We start from the raw sequence: 16,537 nt of genomic DNA on the forward strand, positions 1-16,537 counted from the left end.
TTCTGAGGCTCTGGCTCCCCCGTGCCCCGCGACCCCCTGACCCCCTGACCCTGAATTGGATGAAGCGGTTAGAAAATGGGTGGTTTCTGTTATGCTCTGGTCATGCTCTGCCATAGCAACAACTTGTAAAAAATGCAGATGCTAGGATTTAACTCAAAGAAGGAGCTCAGATCACTGTGTTGGCATCGCTGTACAGGTGTCCGGTTTGTTTTAGAACATGTGCTAAAATCTTATTTACTCACTTCTAGACTTTTTACCCCCCATATCAGCCTGCAGGTGCACAGTGGTCTGTGGACACCCTCCTTGCTCTGTCGTAAAACAGGAAATAAAAAGCAACTGGTTTTGACTTTAATGCACTGAGACTGTGGAACTCACAGAACTCTCTTGTCAGAAAGGCAGCTTCTAACAGCTTTTAAGTGAAGACTAAGAACACTTTTCTATTTTATTCAAATAGATTATATATATTTTGTTTAAATATATGTTATAAATGTTAAAATGACAGCTCGTATAAGGTTGTATTTTTACCTTTCGATCATTTTTATAATTGCTTCGAGTTGCTTTTACCACGATAAACAGTACAAAATATGAGGTGTTGAACTTGTCAAAAGTTTTAAAGCGCTTTATGACGTAAAGTGTGATGACAGTCCTTGGCGGTCTATGTAACAATTCTTCTTGAAGTAGGTCATCGGGCCAACAGTATATAAACATTACAGCTCAAGTGCTTTTGTATCTGAACGCTTTTAGGTAAGTAATTTAGCAGCTGCGGTATTAATAATGATTTTAATGGCAAATTCAATTGCAGGTAAAATAAAAATGGCGGATAACTTTCTTTCTAGCTTCGTGAAGCGGTCGCGCTATATTATACATATATACCATAATAAGAAACATAATATGTACAGTAGAATTTTTCACTTTAAGCTGGCATTATCCAGAACCGGGTCAGGGCCCGGACCCGGACCGTGCAGTGTGGTCCGTCGGCCTTCTAAAGATGTTTAGGAGATGGAGGCGCCCTTGGATTTGATTAGAAACTTGCATAATTTCTTAACTTGACCCCAGTATCTTAAAAAAAAAACGGCCATGCCAAGACCAAAGCATGAAGGCTGCGAGGATCGGGGGACTCTCATTTTTGGTCACAGCGTACAGTAGTAGATCAGTAACCTCTGTTTATCGTGATAACCTTTAATTATTTTCCAGTACTTTTTTAAATGATAAAACACATTGTCTCGCCAGTTTTGCTAAAGATACGGTTTTAGTGTTTACGCATAAATTTGTAAGCCGTAGGTTTAAATCTCGTGGTCTTATTTTCTGCATTTTCATCGTAAGGGAAGGCGGTCGTTTGCGATTTACGCGCTGAACATTGTAAGCAGAGGAGCCTTAAGGCACAGCCTCGCCTTAACACCATCGTGTGCATTGTCATTGTCATCCAGAAAAGCAGTCGTAAGAAAATGAATCTGTGGCGGCTCCGAACATTAAAAAAACTATATCTAGACTGCAAATACATCCCAATCTTACTATCAACACGTTTTAAGAGCCCTCTCCTTTCCACCGGTATACAAGCTAAGAGAGAAATGTTGGAAATCCCATCTGAAGTAGCCCTCGTCTCACCTTCGGAGCTGTGAGCGATGGGGATCATAATTAAAAGGGGTACAGTTACTTTGAAAATGTGTATGTGATACTTAAATTTAAATAAAATAAAAAGATAAATTATATAACACAGACTGCTATCTATGTCCATGTGTTTAAGACGTATGAATCGGTTTTAAAACAGGCACACCCCTTTACTTCTCACAAATCCAACTGGAGTCTCAGTCCGTCGTCGCGATGAATTAGGAGCTCAGATGTAGGCTAAGTGATTGCAATTTACTTATTTAAAAGAACCACTTCAAATCAAAAGGGAGACATTTTGTAATGGTAGTTATCGTATTATACAGTATACGTAATTGTAGATATACAGTACATAAAGGGTATGAATAGGTGTGAGCTTTTACTGTATATTTAATATTTTATCTGACCCACTTGTAGAAACCGCCTACTCAGATTTAGTTAAGTGGTCTGCCACCATAAAGACAGAAAAATATAATGACACCCTGTTACATTAACTGTAAAATAAACGCCGTAACTGCGGCCATATGAAAATTTGGATAAAGAATATACAAACATCCTAAGGAGCTCTATGACATATGAGCGTCGTAATAATGGTTGGTGACCTGACGTAACAGTGCTCCCTGAATTACATGATCTGTATATACCCAAATACAGATATATCACTCAACACGGAGCTGTGTTAGTGAAATGATTGTTCTGATGTACGGCTGATGTCCAAACACTGAAAACATGATTGTGTATGCAATCGCACTCCCGAGCTCCATTGGGTATGGTTAAAATAACTTTTTATAGTTGAGCACATTCAAAGCGTGTGTACTTGATGAAAGTGTAACACGCATTTGGAGGTGTTATTCAGGATTTTCTTTCATTCAACTATTTCAAGACCCATTATTTTCAGATGTTGTAGTATACGTGAATAATGAAAGGCCTTCATATTACACAATGAAGGAATGACTTCGCAGGTGTGAAGAATAAAAGATAAATTCAGCTCACTTTGGGGAGTTTCACAATGGCCCTCCTTATAGAAATGTGGGTTTGATTAAAGGAGTGAAGAAAAAGCACTGAATAATATTTGCTTCTGTAAACGTAATCATCTCAAAATATGGTTGAAGAAATTGAAGAAGGTTAAACATAATCCAAAACGTATAAGGTCAATTTAAGTACAACCAGAATTCTAGTGTTTATGCAATGCATCTGTGGGTTGATATGAAATACGGCCGTACTTAAACTAAACAAGGTTATCGAGAGCATATTCCGAGTACGGCTGTGGCCAGTTGTACTGTGAACTGCGAGGACCGTATCTTATCCTGAACGGGCTGTGCGAATACCGTCCTCTGCTGGCAGAAGGAATAGATTACAACGGCACTGTATTGGCGATTAGTCCTATTGCTAGAATATTGAAACAACAAGGTGTCTGCGGAGTCAAGCAATGCTGAATAAACAAGTACCTGAAATTCAATAGGATTTTGTGTATTGATTACAAATAGGTGTGGAATTCTCATGTACAGTGGTATTCATGGATTCCTTACACAAGCAGCCGTTGTTATGATACTTTCGTAATCTGAATATAAATCTGTTATCTACTTAAAACTGTAATTATTGAATAGATTAATGTCTTTGAAATGCTTCATTAACTGGGCAGTTTCCATGTTTGGAAATGTTTTTATTTTGATTGCTGATTGCTAGATACTGTATGTTTAATAGGCATGCTGTTAATATTTTCTACAAGAGCCAAATAAGACAGTTATGCTGTAGTAAGTTATACATAAGTTATATAACATAAGTTATACAGTGTTTTGTTCTGAGGTCAATTTGAATCTCATACTAAATTACTGGTGTCCTTTTATCTGAGAAACACTACCTGATTGATCACCTGATGCCTAGAAATTAGCATGCACAGTAGCCCAGCGTTTAGCATTGCTAGCTCACAGTGCTGAGGCCCTGGGTACACTTCTGGACCTGGGGTGCTATCTGTATGGAGCTTGTATGTTCTCCCCATGTTTGCATGAGTTTGCTTTGGGTGCTCCGGCTTCCTCCCACACTTCAAAGAACTACTGGTAGGTTAATTGGCTTCTGGGATAATTGGTGAGTGTCTGTGTCTTCCCTGCATTGGACTACCATCCAGTCCCAGGTATCTCCTGCTTATTACTTTCTGAGGCTCTGGCTCCCCCGTTCCCCGCGACCCCCTGACCCCCTGACCCTGAATTGGATGAAGCGGTTAGAAAATGGGTGGTTTCTGTTATGCTCTGGTCATGCTCTGCCATAGCAACAACTTGTAAAAAATGCAGATGCTAGGATTTAACTCAAAGAAGGAGCTCAGATCACTGTGTTGGCATCGCTGTACAGGTGTCCGGTTTGTTTTAGAACATGTGCTAAAATCTTATTTACTCACTTCTAGACTTTTTACCCCCCATATCAGCCTGCAGGTGCACAGTGGTCTGTGGACACCCTCCTTGCTCTGTCGTAAAACAGGAAATAAAAAGCAACTGGTTTTGACTTTAATGCACTGAGACTGTGGAACTCACAGAACTCTCTTGTCAGAAAGGCAGCTTCTAACAGCTTTTAAGTGAAGACTAAGAACACTTTTCTATTTTATTCAAATAGATTATATATATTTTGTTTAAATATATGTTATAAATGTTAAAATGACAGCTCGTATAAGCTTGTATTTTTACCTTTCGATCATTTTTATAATTGCTTCGAGTTGCTTTTACCACGATAAACAGTACAAAATATGAGGTGTTGAACTTGTCAAAAGTTTTAAAGCGCTTTATGACGTAAAGTGTGATGACAGTCCTTGGCGGTCTATGTAACAATTCTTCTTGAAGTAGGTCATCGGGCCAACAGTATATAAACATTACAGCTCAAGTGCTTTTGTATCTGAACGCTTTTAGGTAAGTAATTTAGCAGCTGCGGTATTAATAATGATTTTAATGGCAAATTCAATTGCAGGTAAAATAAAAATGGCGGATAACTTTCTTTCTAGCTTCGTGAAGCGGTCGCGCTATATTATACATATATACCATAATAAGAAACATAATATGTACAGTAGAATTTTTCACTTTAAGCTGGCATTATCCAGAACCGGGTCAGGGCCCGGACCCGGACCGTGCAGTGTGGTCCGTCGGCCTTCTAAAGATGTTTAGGAGATGGAGGCGCCCTTGGATTTGATTAGAAACTTGCATAATTTCTTAACTTGACCCCATTATCTTAAAAAAAAAACGGCCAGGCCAAGACCAAAGCATGAAGGCTGCGAGGATCGGGGGACTCTCATTTTTGGTCACAGCGTACAGTAGTAGATCAGTAACCTCTGTTTATCGTGATAACCTTTAATTATTTTCCAGTACTTTTTTAAATGATAAAACACATTGTCTCGCCAGTTTTGCTAAAGATACGGTTTTAGTGTTTACGCATAAATTTGTAAGCCGTAGGTTTAAATCTCGTGGTCTTATTTTCTGCATTTTCATCGTAAGGGAAGGCGCTCGTTTGCGATTTACGCGCTGAATATTGTAAGCAGAGGAGCCTTAAGGCACAGCCTCGCCTTAACACCATCGTTTGCATTGTCATTGTCATCCAGAAAAGCAGTCGTAAGAAAATGAATCTGTGGCGGCTCTGAACATTAAAAAAACTATATCTAGACTGCAAATACATCCCAATCTTACTATCAACACGTTTTAAGAGCCCTCTCCTTTCCACCGGTATACAAGCTAAGAGAGAAATATTGGAAATCCCATCTGAAGTAGCCCTCGTCTCACCTTCGGAGCTGTGAGCGATGGGGATCATAATTAAAAGGGGTACAGTTACTTTGAAAATGTGTATGTGATACTTAAATTTAAATAAAATAAAAAGATAAATTATATAACACAGACTGCTATCTATGTCCATGTGTTTAAGACGTATGAATCGGTTTTAAAACAGGCACACCCCTTTACTTCTCACAAATCCAACTGGAGTCTCAGTCCGTCGTCGCGATGAATTAGGAGCTCAGATGTAGGCTAAGTGATTTCAATTTACTTATTTAAAAGAACCACTTCAAATCAAAAGGGAGACATTTTGTAATGGTAGTTATCGTATTATACAGTATACGTAATTGTAGATATACAGTACATAAAGGGTATGAATAGGTGTGAGCTTTTACTGTATATTTAATATTTTATCTGACCCACTTGTAGAAACCGCCTACTCAGATTTAGTTAAGTGGTCTGCCACCATAAAGACAGAAAAATATAATGACACCCTGTTACATTAACTGTAAAATAAACGCCGTAACTGCGGCCATATGAAAATTTGGATACAAATTATACTAACATCCTAAGGAGCTCTATGACATATGAGCGTCGTAATAATGGTTGGTGACCTGACGTAACAGTGCTCCCTGAATTACATGATCTGTATATACCCAAATACAGATATATCACTCAACACGGAGCTGTGTTAGTGAAATGATTGTTCTGATGTACGGCTGATGTCCAAACACTGAAAACATGATTGTGTATGCAATCGCACTCCCGAGCTCCATTGGGTATGGTTAAAATAACTTTTTATAGTTGATCACATTCAAAGTGTGTGTACTTGATGAAAGTGTAACACGCATTTGGAGGAGTTATTCAGGATTTTCTTTCATTCAACTATTTCAAGACCCATTATTTTCAGATGTTGTAGTATACGTGAATAATGAAAGGCCTTCATATTACACAATGAAGGAATGACTTCGCAGGTGTGAAGAATAAAAGATTAATTCAGCTCACTTTGGGGAGTTTCACAATGGCCCTCCTTATAGAAATGTGGGTTTGATTAAAGGAGTGAAGAAAAAGCACTGAATAATATTTGCTTCTGTAAACGTAATCATCTCAAAATATGGTTGAAGAAATTGAAGAAGGTTAAACATAATCCAAAACGTATAAGGTCAATTTAAGTACAACCAGAATTCTAGTGTTTATGCAATGCATCTGTGGGTTGATATGAAATACGGCCGTACTTAAACTAAACGAGGTTATCGAGAGCATATTCCGAGTACGGCTGTGGCCAGTTGTACTGTGAACTGCGAGGACCGTATCTTATCCTGAACGGGCTGTGCGACTACCGTCCTCTGCTGGCAGAAGGAATAGATTACAACGGCACTGTATTGGCGATTAGTCCTATTGCTAGAATATTGAAACAACAAGGAGTCCGCGGAGTCAAGCAATGCTGAATAAACAAGTACCTGAAATTCAATAGGATTTTGTGTATTGATTACAAATAGGTGTGGAATTCTCATGTACAGTGCTATTCATGGATTCCTTACACAAGCAGCCGTTGTTATGATACTTTCGTAATCTGAATATAAATCTGTTATCTACTTAAAACTGTAATTATTGAATAGATTAATGTCTTTGAAATGCTTCATTAACTGGGCAGTTTCCATGTTTGGAAATGTTTTTATTTTGATTGCTGATTGCTAGATACTGTATGTTTAATAGGCATGCTGTTAATATTTTCTACAAGAGCCAAATAAGACAGTTATGCTGTAGTAAGTTATACATAAGTTATATAACATAAGTTATACAGTTTTTTGTTCTGAGGTCAATTTGAATCTCATACTAAATTACTGGTGTCCTTTTATCTGAGAAACACTACCTGATTGATCACCTGATGCCTAGAAATTAGCATGCACAGTAGCCCAGCGTTTAGCATTGCTAGCTCACAGTGCTGAGGCCCTGGGTACACTTCTGGACCTGGGGTGCTATCTGTATGGAGCTTGTATGTTCTCCCCATGTTTGCATGAGTTTGCTTTGGGTGCTCCGGCTTCCTCCCACACTTCAAAGAACTACTGGTAGGTTAATTGGCTTCTGGGATAATTGGTGAGTGTCTGTGTCTTCCCTGCATTGGACTACCATCCAGTCCCAGGTATCTCCTGCTTATTACTTTCTGAGGCTCTGGCTCCCCGTGCCCCGCGACCCCCTGACCCCCTGACCCTGAATTGGATGAAGCGGTTAGAAAATGGGTGGTTTCTGTTATGCTCTGGTCATGCTCTGCCATAGCAACAACTTGTAAAAAATGCAGATGCTAGGATTTAACTCAAAGAAGGAGCTCAGATCACTGTGTTGGCATCGCTGTACAGGTGTCCGGTTTGTTTTAGAACATGTGCTAAAATCTTATTTACTCACTTCTAGACTTTTTACCCCCCATATCAGCCTGCAGGTGCACAGTGGTCTGTGGACACCCTCCTTGCTCTGTCGTAAAACAGGAAATAAAAAGCAACTGGTTTTGACTTTAATGCACTGAGACTGTGGAACTCACAGAACTCTCTTGTCAGAAAGGCAGCTTCTAACAGCTTTTAAGTGAAGACTAAGAACACTTTTCTATTTTATTCAAATAGATTATATATATTTTGTTTAAATATATGTTATAAATGTTAAAATGACAGCTCGTATAAGCTTGTATTTTTACCTTTCGATCATTTTTATAATTGCTTTGAGTTGCTTTTACCACGATAAACAGTACAAAATATGAGGTGTTGAACTTGTCAAAAGTTTTAAAGCGCTTTATGACGTAAAGTGTGATGACAGTCCTTGGCGGTCTATGTAACAATTCTTCTTGAAGTAGGTCATCGGGCCAACAGTATATAAACATTACAGCTCAAGTGCTTTTGTATCTGAACGCTTTTAGGTAAGTAATTTAGCAGCTGCGGTATTAATAATGATTTTAATGGCAAATTCAATTGCAGGTAAAATAAAAATGGCGGATAACTTTCTTTCTAGCTTCGTGAAGCGGTCGCGCTATATTATACATATATACCATAATAAGAAACATAATATGTACAGTAGAATTTTTCACTTTAAGCTGGCATTATCCAGAACCGGGTCAGGGCCCGGACCCGGACCGTGCAGTGTGGTCCGTCGGCCTTCTAAAGATGTTTAGGAGATGGAGGCGCCCTTGGATTTGATTAGAAACTTGCATAATTTCTTAACTTGACCCCATTATCTTAAAAAAAACGGCCAGGCCAAGACCAAAGCATGAAGGCTGCGAGGATCGGGGGACTCTCATTTTTGGTCACAGCGTACAGTAGTAGATCAGTAACCTCTGTTTATCGTGATAACCTTTAATTATTTTCCAGTACTTTTTTAAATGATAAAACACATTGTCTCGCCAGTTTTGCTAAAGATACGGTTTTAGTGTTTACGCATAAATTTGTAAGCCGTAGGTTTAAATCTCGTGGTCTTATTTTCTGCATTTTCATCGTAAGGGAAGGCGCTCGTTTGCGATTTACGCGCTGAACATTGTAAGCAGAGGAGCCTTAAGGCACAGCCTCGCCTTAACACCATCGTTTGCATTGTCATTGTCATCCAGAAAAGCAGTCGTAAGAAAATGAATCTGTGGCGGCTCCGAACATTAAAAAAACTATATCTAGACTGCAAATACATCCCAATCTTACTATCAACACGTTTTAAGAGCCCTCTCCTTTCCACCGGTATACAAGCTAAGAGAGAAATATTGGAAATCCCATCTGAAGTAGCCCTCGTCTCACCTTCGGAGCTGTGAGCGATGGGGATCATAATTAAAAGGGGTACAGTTACTTTGAAAATGTGTATGTGATACTTAAATTTAAATAAAATAAAAAGATAAATTATATAACACAGACTGCTATCTATGTCCATGTGTTTAAGACGTATGAATCGGTTTTAAAACAGGCACACCCCTTTACTTCTCACAAATCCAACTGGAGTCTCAGTCCGTCGTCGCGATGAATTAGGAGCTCAGATGTAGGCTAAGTGATTGCAATTTACTTATTTAAAAGAACCACTTCAAATCAAAAGGGAGACATTTTGTAATGGTAGTTATCGTATTATACAGTATACGTAATTGTAGATATACAGTACATAAAGGGTATGAATAGGTGTGAGCTTTTACTGTATATTTAATATTTTATCTGACCCACTTGTAGAAACCGCCTACTCAGATTTATTTAAGTGGTCTGCCACCATAAAGACAGAAAAATATAATGACACCCTGTTACATTAACTGTAAAATAAACGCCGTAACTGCGGCCATATGAAAATTTGGATAAAGATTATACAAACATCCTAAGGAGCTCTATGACATATGAGCGTCGTAATAATGGTTGGTGACCTGACGTAACAGTGCTCCCTGAATTACGTGATCTGTATATACCCAAATACAGATATATCACATAGGGAGATGCAGTCAAACATTGCATTGCTATCGTCGTGGTGAACTATTTCTCCGCTGTTTAAAACTTGTTTGGTAAGTGTCATCAAATATGCTTGTCAATTTGTAGCGAAATCGATATACTGTATCATAATCCTTCAGCTATCTATAATGTAGTGAAACGGCTAATTAATATTGATAAATTCCCTTATTCACAGTGACTTTTGCTCAAACCCCTGTTGCATAATGGGTTAATTTTATATAAAAAAACATTTATATCATAGATATAATACAAGCTTTGAAATGAAATAGCACATTTCCAGGTTTCAGTTAAACATTTTTAAAAAAGCTCATGACTTTAAGCATTCTGAACATTGAGAATGTTATTTGGGAAACAAATGTTTATTATAATGTTTATGTTTAGGATCTGTCTCCTACTGAGTCAGCATGCAGCATTCAACACCATTAGGTTTAATATTAAAAAGTTGTGTATTTCCTGAATTGTTTTTTTTATTCTTTTCTATTAGACCATACTAGACTGTGCAGGATATCATTTATTTGCCATTTTTGCCTTTTCCAGATACCTGGGAAACAAAGCTCATATCTCATTTGCCAATGGAGCCCAGTCCTAAGCCTGGTGCTCTGTCCCCCTCCCCGAAGGACACAGACTCGAATCGACCCGCGCCCTTAAGGCAACAGGATCTGATCTCCACGTACTGCCCGCCTCCCAAGATACAGCTTCTGAAGGACACCTTCCAAGAGAAACTGATGCAGGAAAAGGAGAAAAAAATGATCGCCATGTACAATCGGCGGCAGGAGGCAGCTCTACAGAAGATGAGAAAATGTTTCCAATATGTCAAATACGCTGCGGAGAAGAAGATGGGGAACAGCTATCGCTTCCAAGCCCAACAGGGCCCCGAGAAGAACATTGTGGGGTATGATCGGTCTTACTCCCTGAAGCCTATGGGTAACAGGAAAGTCTCCGGCCCTGGTGAGGTTCGGGCTGTGGACCGCCCGGACGCACAGAGTGATTCCTTGTTTGCCCCCACCCCGCCTCAGGATGGTCATGAGAGGCCCTGCGAGAGGCCGGGCAGGAGGGGCTCAAGAGTACGCAAACCTAAGGACAGGACTGTCCTCCCCATGGTGGCGACCCCTCCAGGGCAATGCCCTTCTCATGCCAATGGGAAGGAGCACTTTCAGTTGCAAGAGGAGCTACGAAAAGTGGCCGAGGCAGAGGCCGCGTTGAAGGAGGAGCATCGCCGGAGGGAGGCCAGCCTGCAGGATGAGATGCGCCGGAAGGAGGCCATGATGAAGGACGAGATTCGCCAGAAGGAGGCCATGATGCAGGCGAAGCTCTTCAGAGGTCAGGAGGAGCTGAGGATGGTTCCGAGAGAGATGGAAGACTCCAGAGAGGTGGCCGGAAGGGAAAATAGAGGCGATGCAGAGCGAGCTTTGCCCCAGAGGACCATGGGCCAACCACCGCTCTAAGGCCGTGCCTCTTCTGACCTGCAGAATGGAGAAGCAAAAAGCCTTCACTCCAAGGAAAGCCCTTCCTATCAGAGGAGACAACCTTGATTATGGTTCTCCAATGGAAGATGGCGGATGCGCAGAATTGCACTTTCCCTCTGCGCTTTCCCATCAGGAGAGACGTCAAGTGAGCCCTTGCAGCCGTGGGCTAGAAGACGTCCCCTGTGGAAGGAGAAAGTATCTCAAGAAAGCAAGGCTCCCTGAAAGCGACGTGTCAGCGGCACAGGCCGCGCAGGGCCACTTCAGAAATAACACCACATGTCTGGATGAACAAACTCTGTCAGTGGAAAACAGATATTTGTCCCCTACAAGTCTGATGTGCCCTACCGCTGAGCAATTTCCATATGAGAATAGCCAGAGTGGAAACCCTCAGCTGGTGCCCTGTGAACTGTGTCACGGGAAGTTTGCTGTAGAGAGGCTGGAGAAACACAGCAAGATCTGCAAGAAGCTTCAGAATTCAAAGAGGAAGGTTTTTGACTCTTTCAAGCACAGGGCCAAGGGAACAGAACTGGAGACATACATCCATAAGAAGAAGGTTAAACCGCCAATCGTGGTAAGGGCTATCCTTAAACTCTTTCCAAGCTTCCCTTTTTTTCTCCTAGAGTCAGACTCAGCTTATAAATCAATGTAAACAATAAATAAGTGTTTTATGAAGTACTCTTCTGAAAAACTGCCGCAAAGGCACATTTGCCAGACAGAATAAATGTGTCTTAGTGACTTCTGAATTCTGTTGTAAAAATCTACATATCAAGCAAATAGCACTCACAGGAAACAAAACCATAACTACGTAAATTGTACTCTCTACCCAATGACCTGAAAGGTAGCCCCAGAAAGCTACGTTATTACTGTATTGATATTTTCTTGCCTTGTGAATGGTTTGCGACCAGACTGTGTACGCAGTGCTAGTCTGGACTTTTTCTGGAAGCTGTTTTATTGGTTTCATTTCCTGTTCCCAGCTGAGAAAGAACAACTGGAGGCAGAAGCACGAGGATTTCATTCGGAGCATCAAACAGGCCAGGGAGGTGCAGCAGGTGATCACGCAAGGAGGGAAAGTTGTGAACCTGCCCCAGCCCCCCGCGAATCCAAACCCCGACTACGTGCCCTGCCCTCACTGCGGCCGGCGCTTTGCCCCCAGGCCGGCAAAGAGGCACATCCCCAAGTGTCAGCACATCAGGAGCCGCCCTCCTCCTCCTCCTCGCAGATGAAAACTGATGTGAAGAAGAGCAAAAGAGTCATGATCTTGGCTCACGACTCACGTCCTGCTTTTTCTTTTTAGAAACACATTTAGCACAGTTCAATCGTATGATGATGAAAAAAAAATGTTACCTTATTTTAATTAAATGATTTTTTTTTTGGTGGACTGGTGTTTGCGTAGCTGTGGTTATTTCAGTTTTTCTCTTATCATTCATACACCTTGACCTCCTAAAAATAATTTTTCAACCTGGAACGTACAATTGGCAGGCAATAGAACAGGTCACATTGGTCTTGGAACCATCAAAAAGTAGTATTCACACATTCTCGGCATCAATTTTCCTTAAAAACAACTGAAAAAGCAAGGTAAAGAGTGATTGATTTTTTTAATGAAAGTTATTTGATTTAATTTATTTAATTTTCATAATATTTGAAATATGTTGGGATTAATGTGACTCAATATTATCTGCAGCTCTTACACTCCAGGCACCTGATAAAGTGGAACGCAGTGTCTTTGCCTTACATGGCGCTCAGCTCTTCCTCAATCCCAGCAGAAGCACCAGCAGAAGCAGCAGCCTCCGGGTCCTGCCTCATGCACAGCTTAAAATGCAACACCAAGTAATACAACAAACAACAGGGAAAACCATTCACGATCAGACACATCCGTTGATTGCTGGCTCTCAGTAAAGGGACATTGCATCATTACATCACAAAATAGACTACATTTCAAGGTTAAAGAATTACCATGTTCTGCGATTCAGAACGAGGAAGCAAAACTTCCTGTAATCTGATGTGGCCCTGTGACATTGTAAAGGAGCAGGCTTGTGAATACATCTCGTTTAATCCAATGGAAATATTGCTCTCAACTTTTTTACGTTTTTGCCAATAAATAATATTACATTGTTAACTCTGCATAAAGAACCTTGGAATGGAACGTTTTTTGCAGTGAAATGTTTGCTGCATAACCTATACCTTTTCTCTCCTACATCACATTGCATTAGTCATTACAGTGATTAGTGAGCAGGAAGGGCTGCATCACATCGCAATTTGTGTGGAACTTGAATGCGAATTTGTTACAACATGGCGTAACTTACAGTCCTTTCACAAAATTCATGATTTTGTGCTCAATTTTGAGTTTGTAAAGTTTTTCTATAATGTCAATGATTTTATTTTGTGACTGAAATTAAATACTTTTGTGTCTGCAAAATTGGGACTGTAGTTCCACCTTAACCTACTAGTACTGTATGTCTTTGGACTGTGGGAAGAAACTGGAGCACCTGGAAGAAATCCACACAAATGAACTTGAACTTGAACTTGAACTTGAACTTTATTGCCATATGTAACCGGTACTGGTACAATGGAATTCTTACTTACAGAAAGTCTCTCGATTATAAAACAAGTGTAAAAAACAAAACAAAGTGCAAACAGTGCATCAAGACAATGTACAAACAAACAATAGACAATGTGCAAGTAAACATGCAGATAGTTTGAATGTAAACAATACAGACGTGTAAACAATGACTGGAGACGTACAATTAATAAATTACAATGAGGTAGATGGTGATGGTGTAGGTGTGGTCCGAGGGGGATGGCTAAATGTGTTCGCCAGTCTCACTGCTTGTGGATAGAAGCTATTGAAGAATCTAGTGGTAAGTGTCCGTATGCTCTTATATCTCTTGCCTGAGGGCAGTGGGGTGAAGAGCTCATGCCCTGGGTGGTGACTGTCCTCTGTGATGGCCAGAATTCTACCACGGCAGCGGTCCTCATAGAGCTGTTTAATCTCGGTGAGACCGCAGCCGATGATCTTCTGGGCCATATTGACCATTCTCTGCAGTGCCTTTCTTTCTCGCGAAGAGGTGTTGCCATACCACACGGTGATCCCGTTGGTGAGGACGCTCTCGATAGTGCAGCGGTAGAAGTTCACCAACACATGTGTTGGCATCCCCCATCGCTTGAGGCACCTCAAGAAATAAAGGCGCTGCTGAGCCTTCTTCATGATAGAGTCAGTATTCACAGTCCAGGTTAGATCTTTAGAGATGTGAATTCCCAAAAACCTAAAGCTGGTGACTGTTTCCACTTCCGTTCCATCAATACTGAGTGGGCTGTGAGTGTGTGGCCTGTGTCTCCGAAAGTCCACTATTAGCTCTTTCGTTTTCTTTATGTTCAAGTCCAGGTTATTGCTATGACACCACCTAAGCAGCTGTACAACTTCATCCCTGTAAGTGGACTCGTCATCATCACTGATCAGTCCTATTATAGTGGTGTCATCGGCAAACTTGATGATGCGGTTATTGCTGTGTCTGGCTGTGCAGTGGTGAGTAAATAGGGAGTACAACCTTGGACTCAGACAGCAGCCTTGTGGGGTTCCAGTGCTCAGGGTGAGTGGTGTAGATGTTTTATTGCCTATCCGCACCACCTGTGGTCTCTCGATAAGAAAGTCCAGCAGCCAGTTGCAGACAGAGTTGCACAGACCTAATCCCCTGAGCTTTGTCACCAGTTGACAGGGTATGATGGAATTAAATGCTGAACTGTAGTCCACAAACAGCACTCTCACATACGAGTTCTTAGTGTCCAGGTGTTCCAAGGCTGTATGCAGAGCCAGGGAGACAGCATCATCCACTGATCTGTTGTTCTGGTAGGCGAACTGCAGGGGGTCCAGGGACTCTGTGATGGAGGAGTTGATGTGTGACAACACCAGCTTCTCCAGGCATTTCATCACCACAGATGTTAATGCTACTGGGCGGTAATCATTCAGGCATGTCACTTTTGTCTTTTTGGGGGTTGGAACAATAGTGGTTTTTTTAAAGCAGGTGGGGACCATGGACTGTGACAGGGAGGAGTTAAAGATGTCTGTAAACACTGTGGTCAGCTGGGCTGCACATGTCCTCAGGACGCGAGGTGGTATCCCATCAGGCCCTGCAGCCTTACGGATTTTCACCCTGCTCAGAGTCTTCTGCACATCCTGCTCTGAGAGTTTCAGAACAAACTCGCCCTGCACGCTTGGGGTCTTCTCGGCAGTGCCCGTGTTCAGAGCATCAAAGCGGGAAATGAAGGGAGAACATACAATTCCATCCAGACTGCACCCCAGGAATTGAACCCAGGACCCCAGCTCTGTGAACCACAGTGCCAGCTCATTGCTATAGTCACTATAATTAATGTCAAAACTCATTTGCAAATGAGCAGCCTGGGATCCAAAAGGATCAAGACAAGGATCCAAACAAAGCACTATCCCAAAGCTTGGCTTTGTACAGTATATCATACAGGGCTTGATGCAGAAGGCAGATAATCTAAGTCCATGCAATAATTGCTAAGGGAAAGTGACTTTGTGTTTTTGGAGGGAAGTTACTCAAGATGGAGCTGTGTTAGTGAAATGATTGTTCTGATGTACGGCTGATGTCCAAACACTGAAAACATGATTGTGTATGCAATCGCACTCCCGAGCTCCATTGGGTATGGTTAAAATAACTTTTTATAGTTCATCACATTCAAAGTGTGTGTACCTGATGAAAGTGTAACACGCATTTGGAGGAGTTATTCAGGATTTTCTTTCATTCAACTATTTCAAGACCGATTATTTTCAGATGTTGTAGTATACGTGAATAATGAAAGGCCTTCATATTACACAATGAAGGAATGACTTCGCAGGTGTGAAGAATAAAAGATTAATTCAGCTCACTTTGGGGAGTTTCACAATGGCCCTCCTTAAAGAAATGTGGGTTTGATTAAAGGAGTGAAGAAAAAGCACTGAATAATATTTGCTTCTGTAAACGTAATCATCTCAAAATATGGTTAAAGAAATTGAAGAAGGTTAAACATAATCCAAAACGTATAAGGTCAATTTAAGTACAACCAGAATTCTAGTGTTTATGCAATGCATCTGTGGGTTGATATGAAATACGGCCGTTCTTAAACTAAACGAGGTTATCGAGAGCATATTCCGAGTACGGCTGTGGCCAGTTGTACTGTGAACTGCGAGGACCGTATCTTATCCTGAACTGGCTGTGCGAATACCGTCCTCTGCTGGCAGAAGGAATAGATTACAACGGCACTGTATTGGCGATTAGTC

At 41.0% G+C, this 16,537-nt stretch overlaps 1 protein-coding gene across 1 annotated transcript; it reads left to right on the forward strand.

Annotated features, from left to right (window-relative positions):
- The first annotated feature begins 9,790 nt into the window (after positions 1 to 9,790).
- On the forward strand, positions 9,791 to 12,566 carry LOC138230781 (uncharacterized). The gene is made up of 3 exons (XM_069186520.1): positions 9,791 to 9,849; positions 10,334 to 11,833; positions 12,237 to 12,566. The coding sequence occupies exon 2, from the start codon at positions 10,369 to 10,371 to the stop codon at positions 11,239 to 11,241; it is 873 nt and encodes a 290-aa protein (XP_069042621.1). The 5' UTR covers positions 9,791 to 9,849; positions 10,334 to 10,368; the 3' UTR covers positions 11,242 to 11,833; positions 12,237 to 12,566.
- Positions 12,567 to 16,537: the final 3,971 nt, after the last annotated feature.

Source organism: Lepisosteus oculatus, unplaced genomic scaffold, assembly GCF_040954835.1.
Source record: "Lepisosteus oculatus isolate fLepOcu1 unplaced genomic scaffold, fLepOcu1.hap2 HAP2_SCAFFOLD_49, whole genome shotgun sequence".
NCBI lineage: Eukaryota > Metazoa > Chordata > Actinopteri > Semionotiformes > Lepisosteidae > Lepisosteus > Lepisosteus oculatus.

Coding starts and splice junctions, on each gene's coding strand:
- LOC138230781 (XM_069186520.1), top strand. CDS start 10,369: ATGGAGCCCAGTCCTAAGCCTGGTGCTCTGTCCCCCTCCCCGAAGGAC.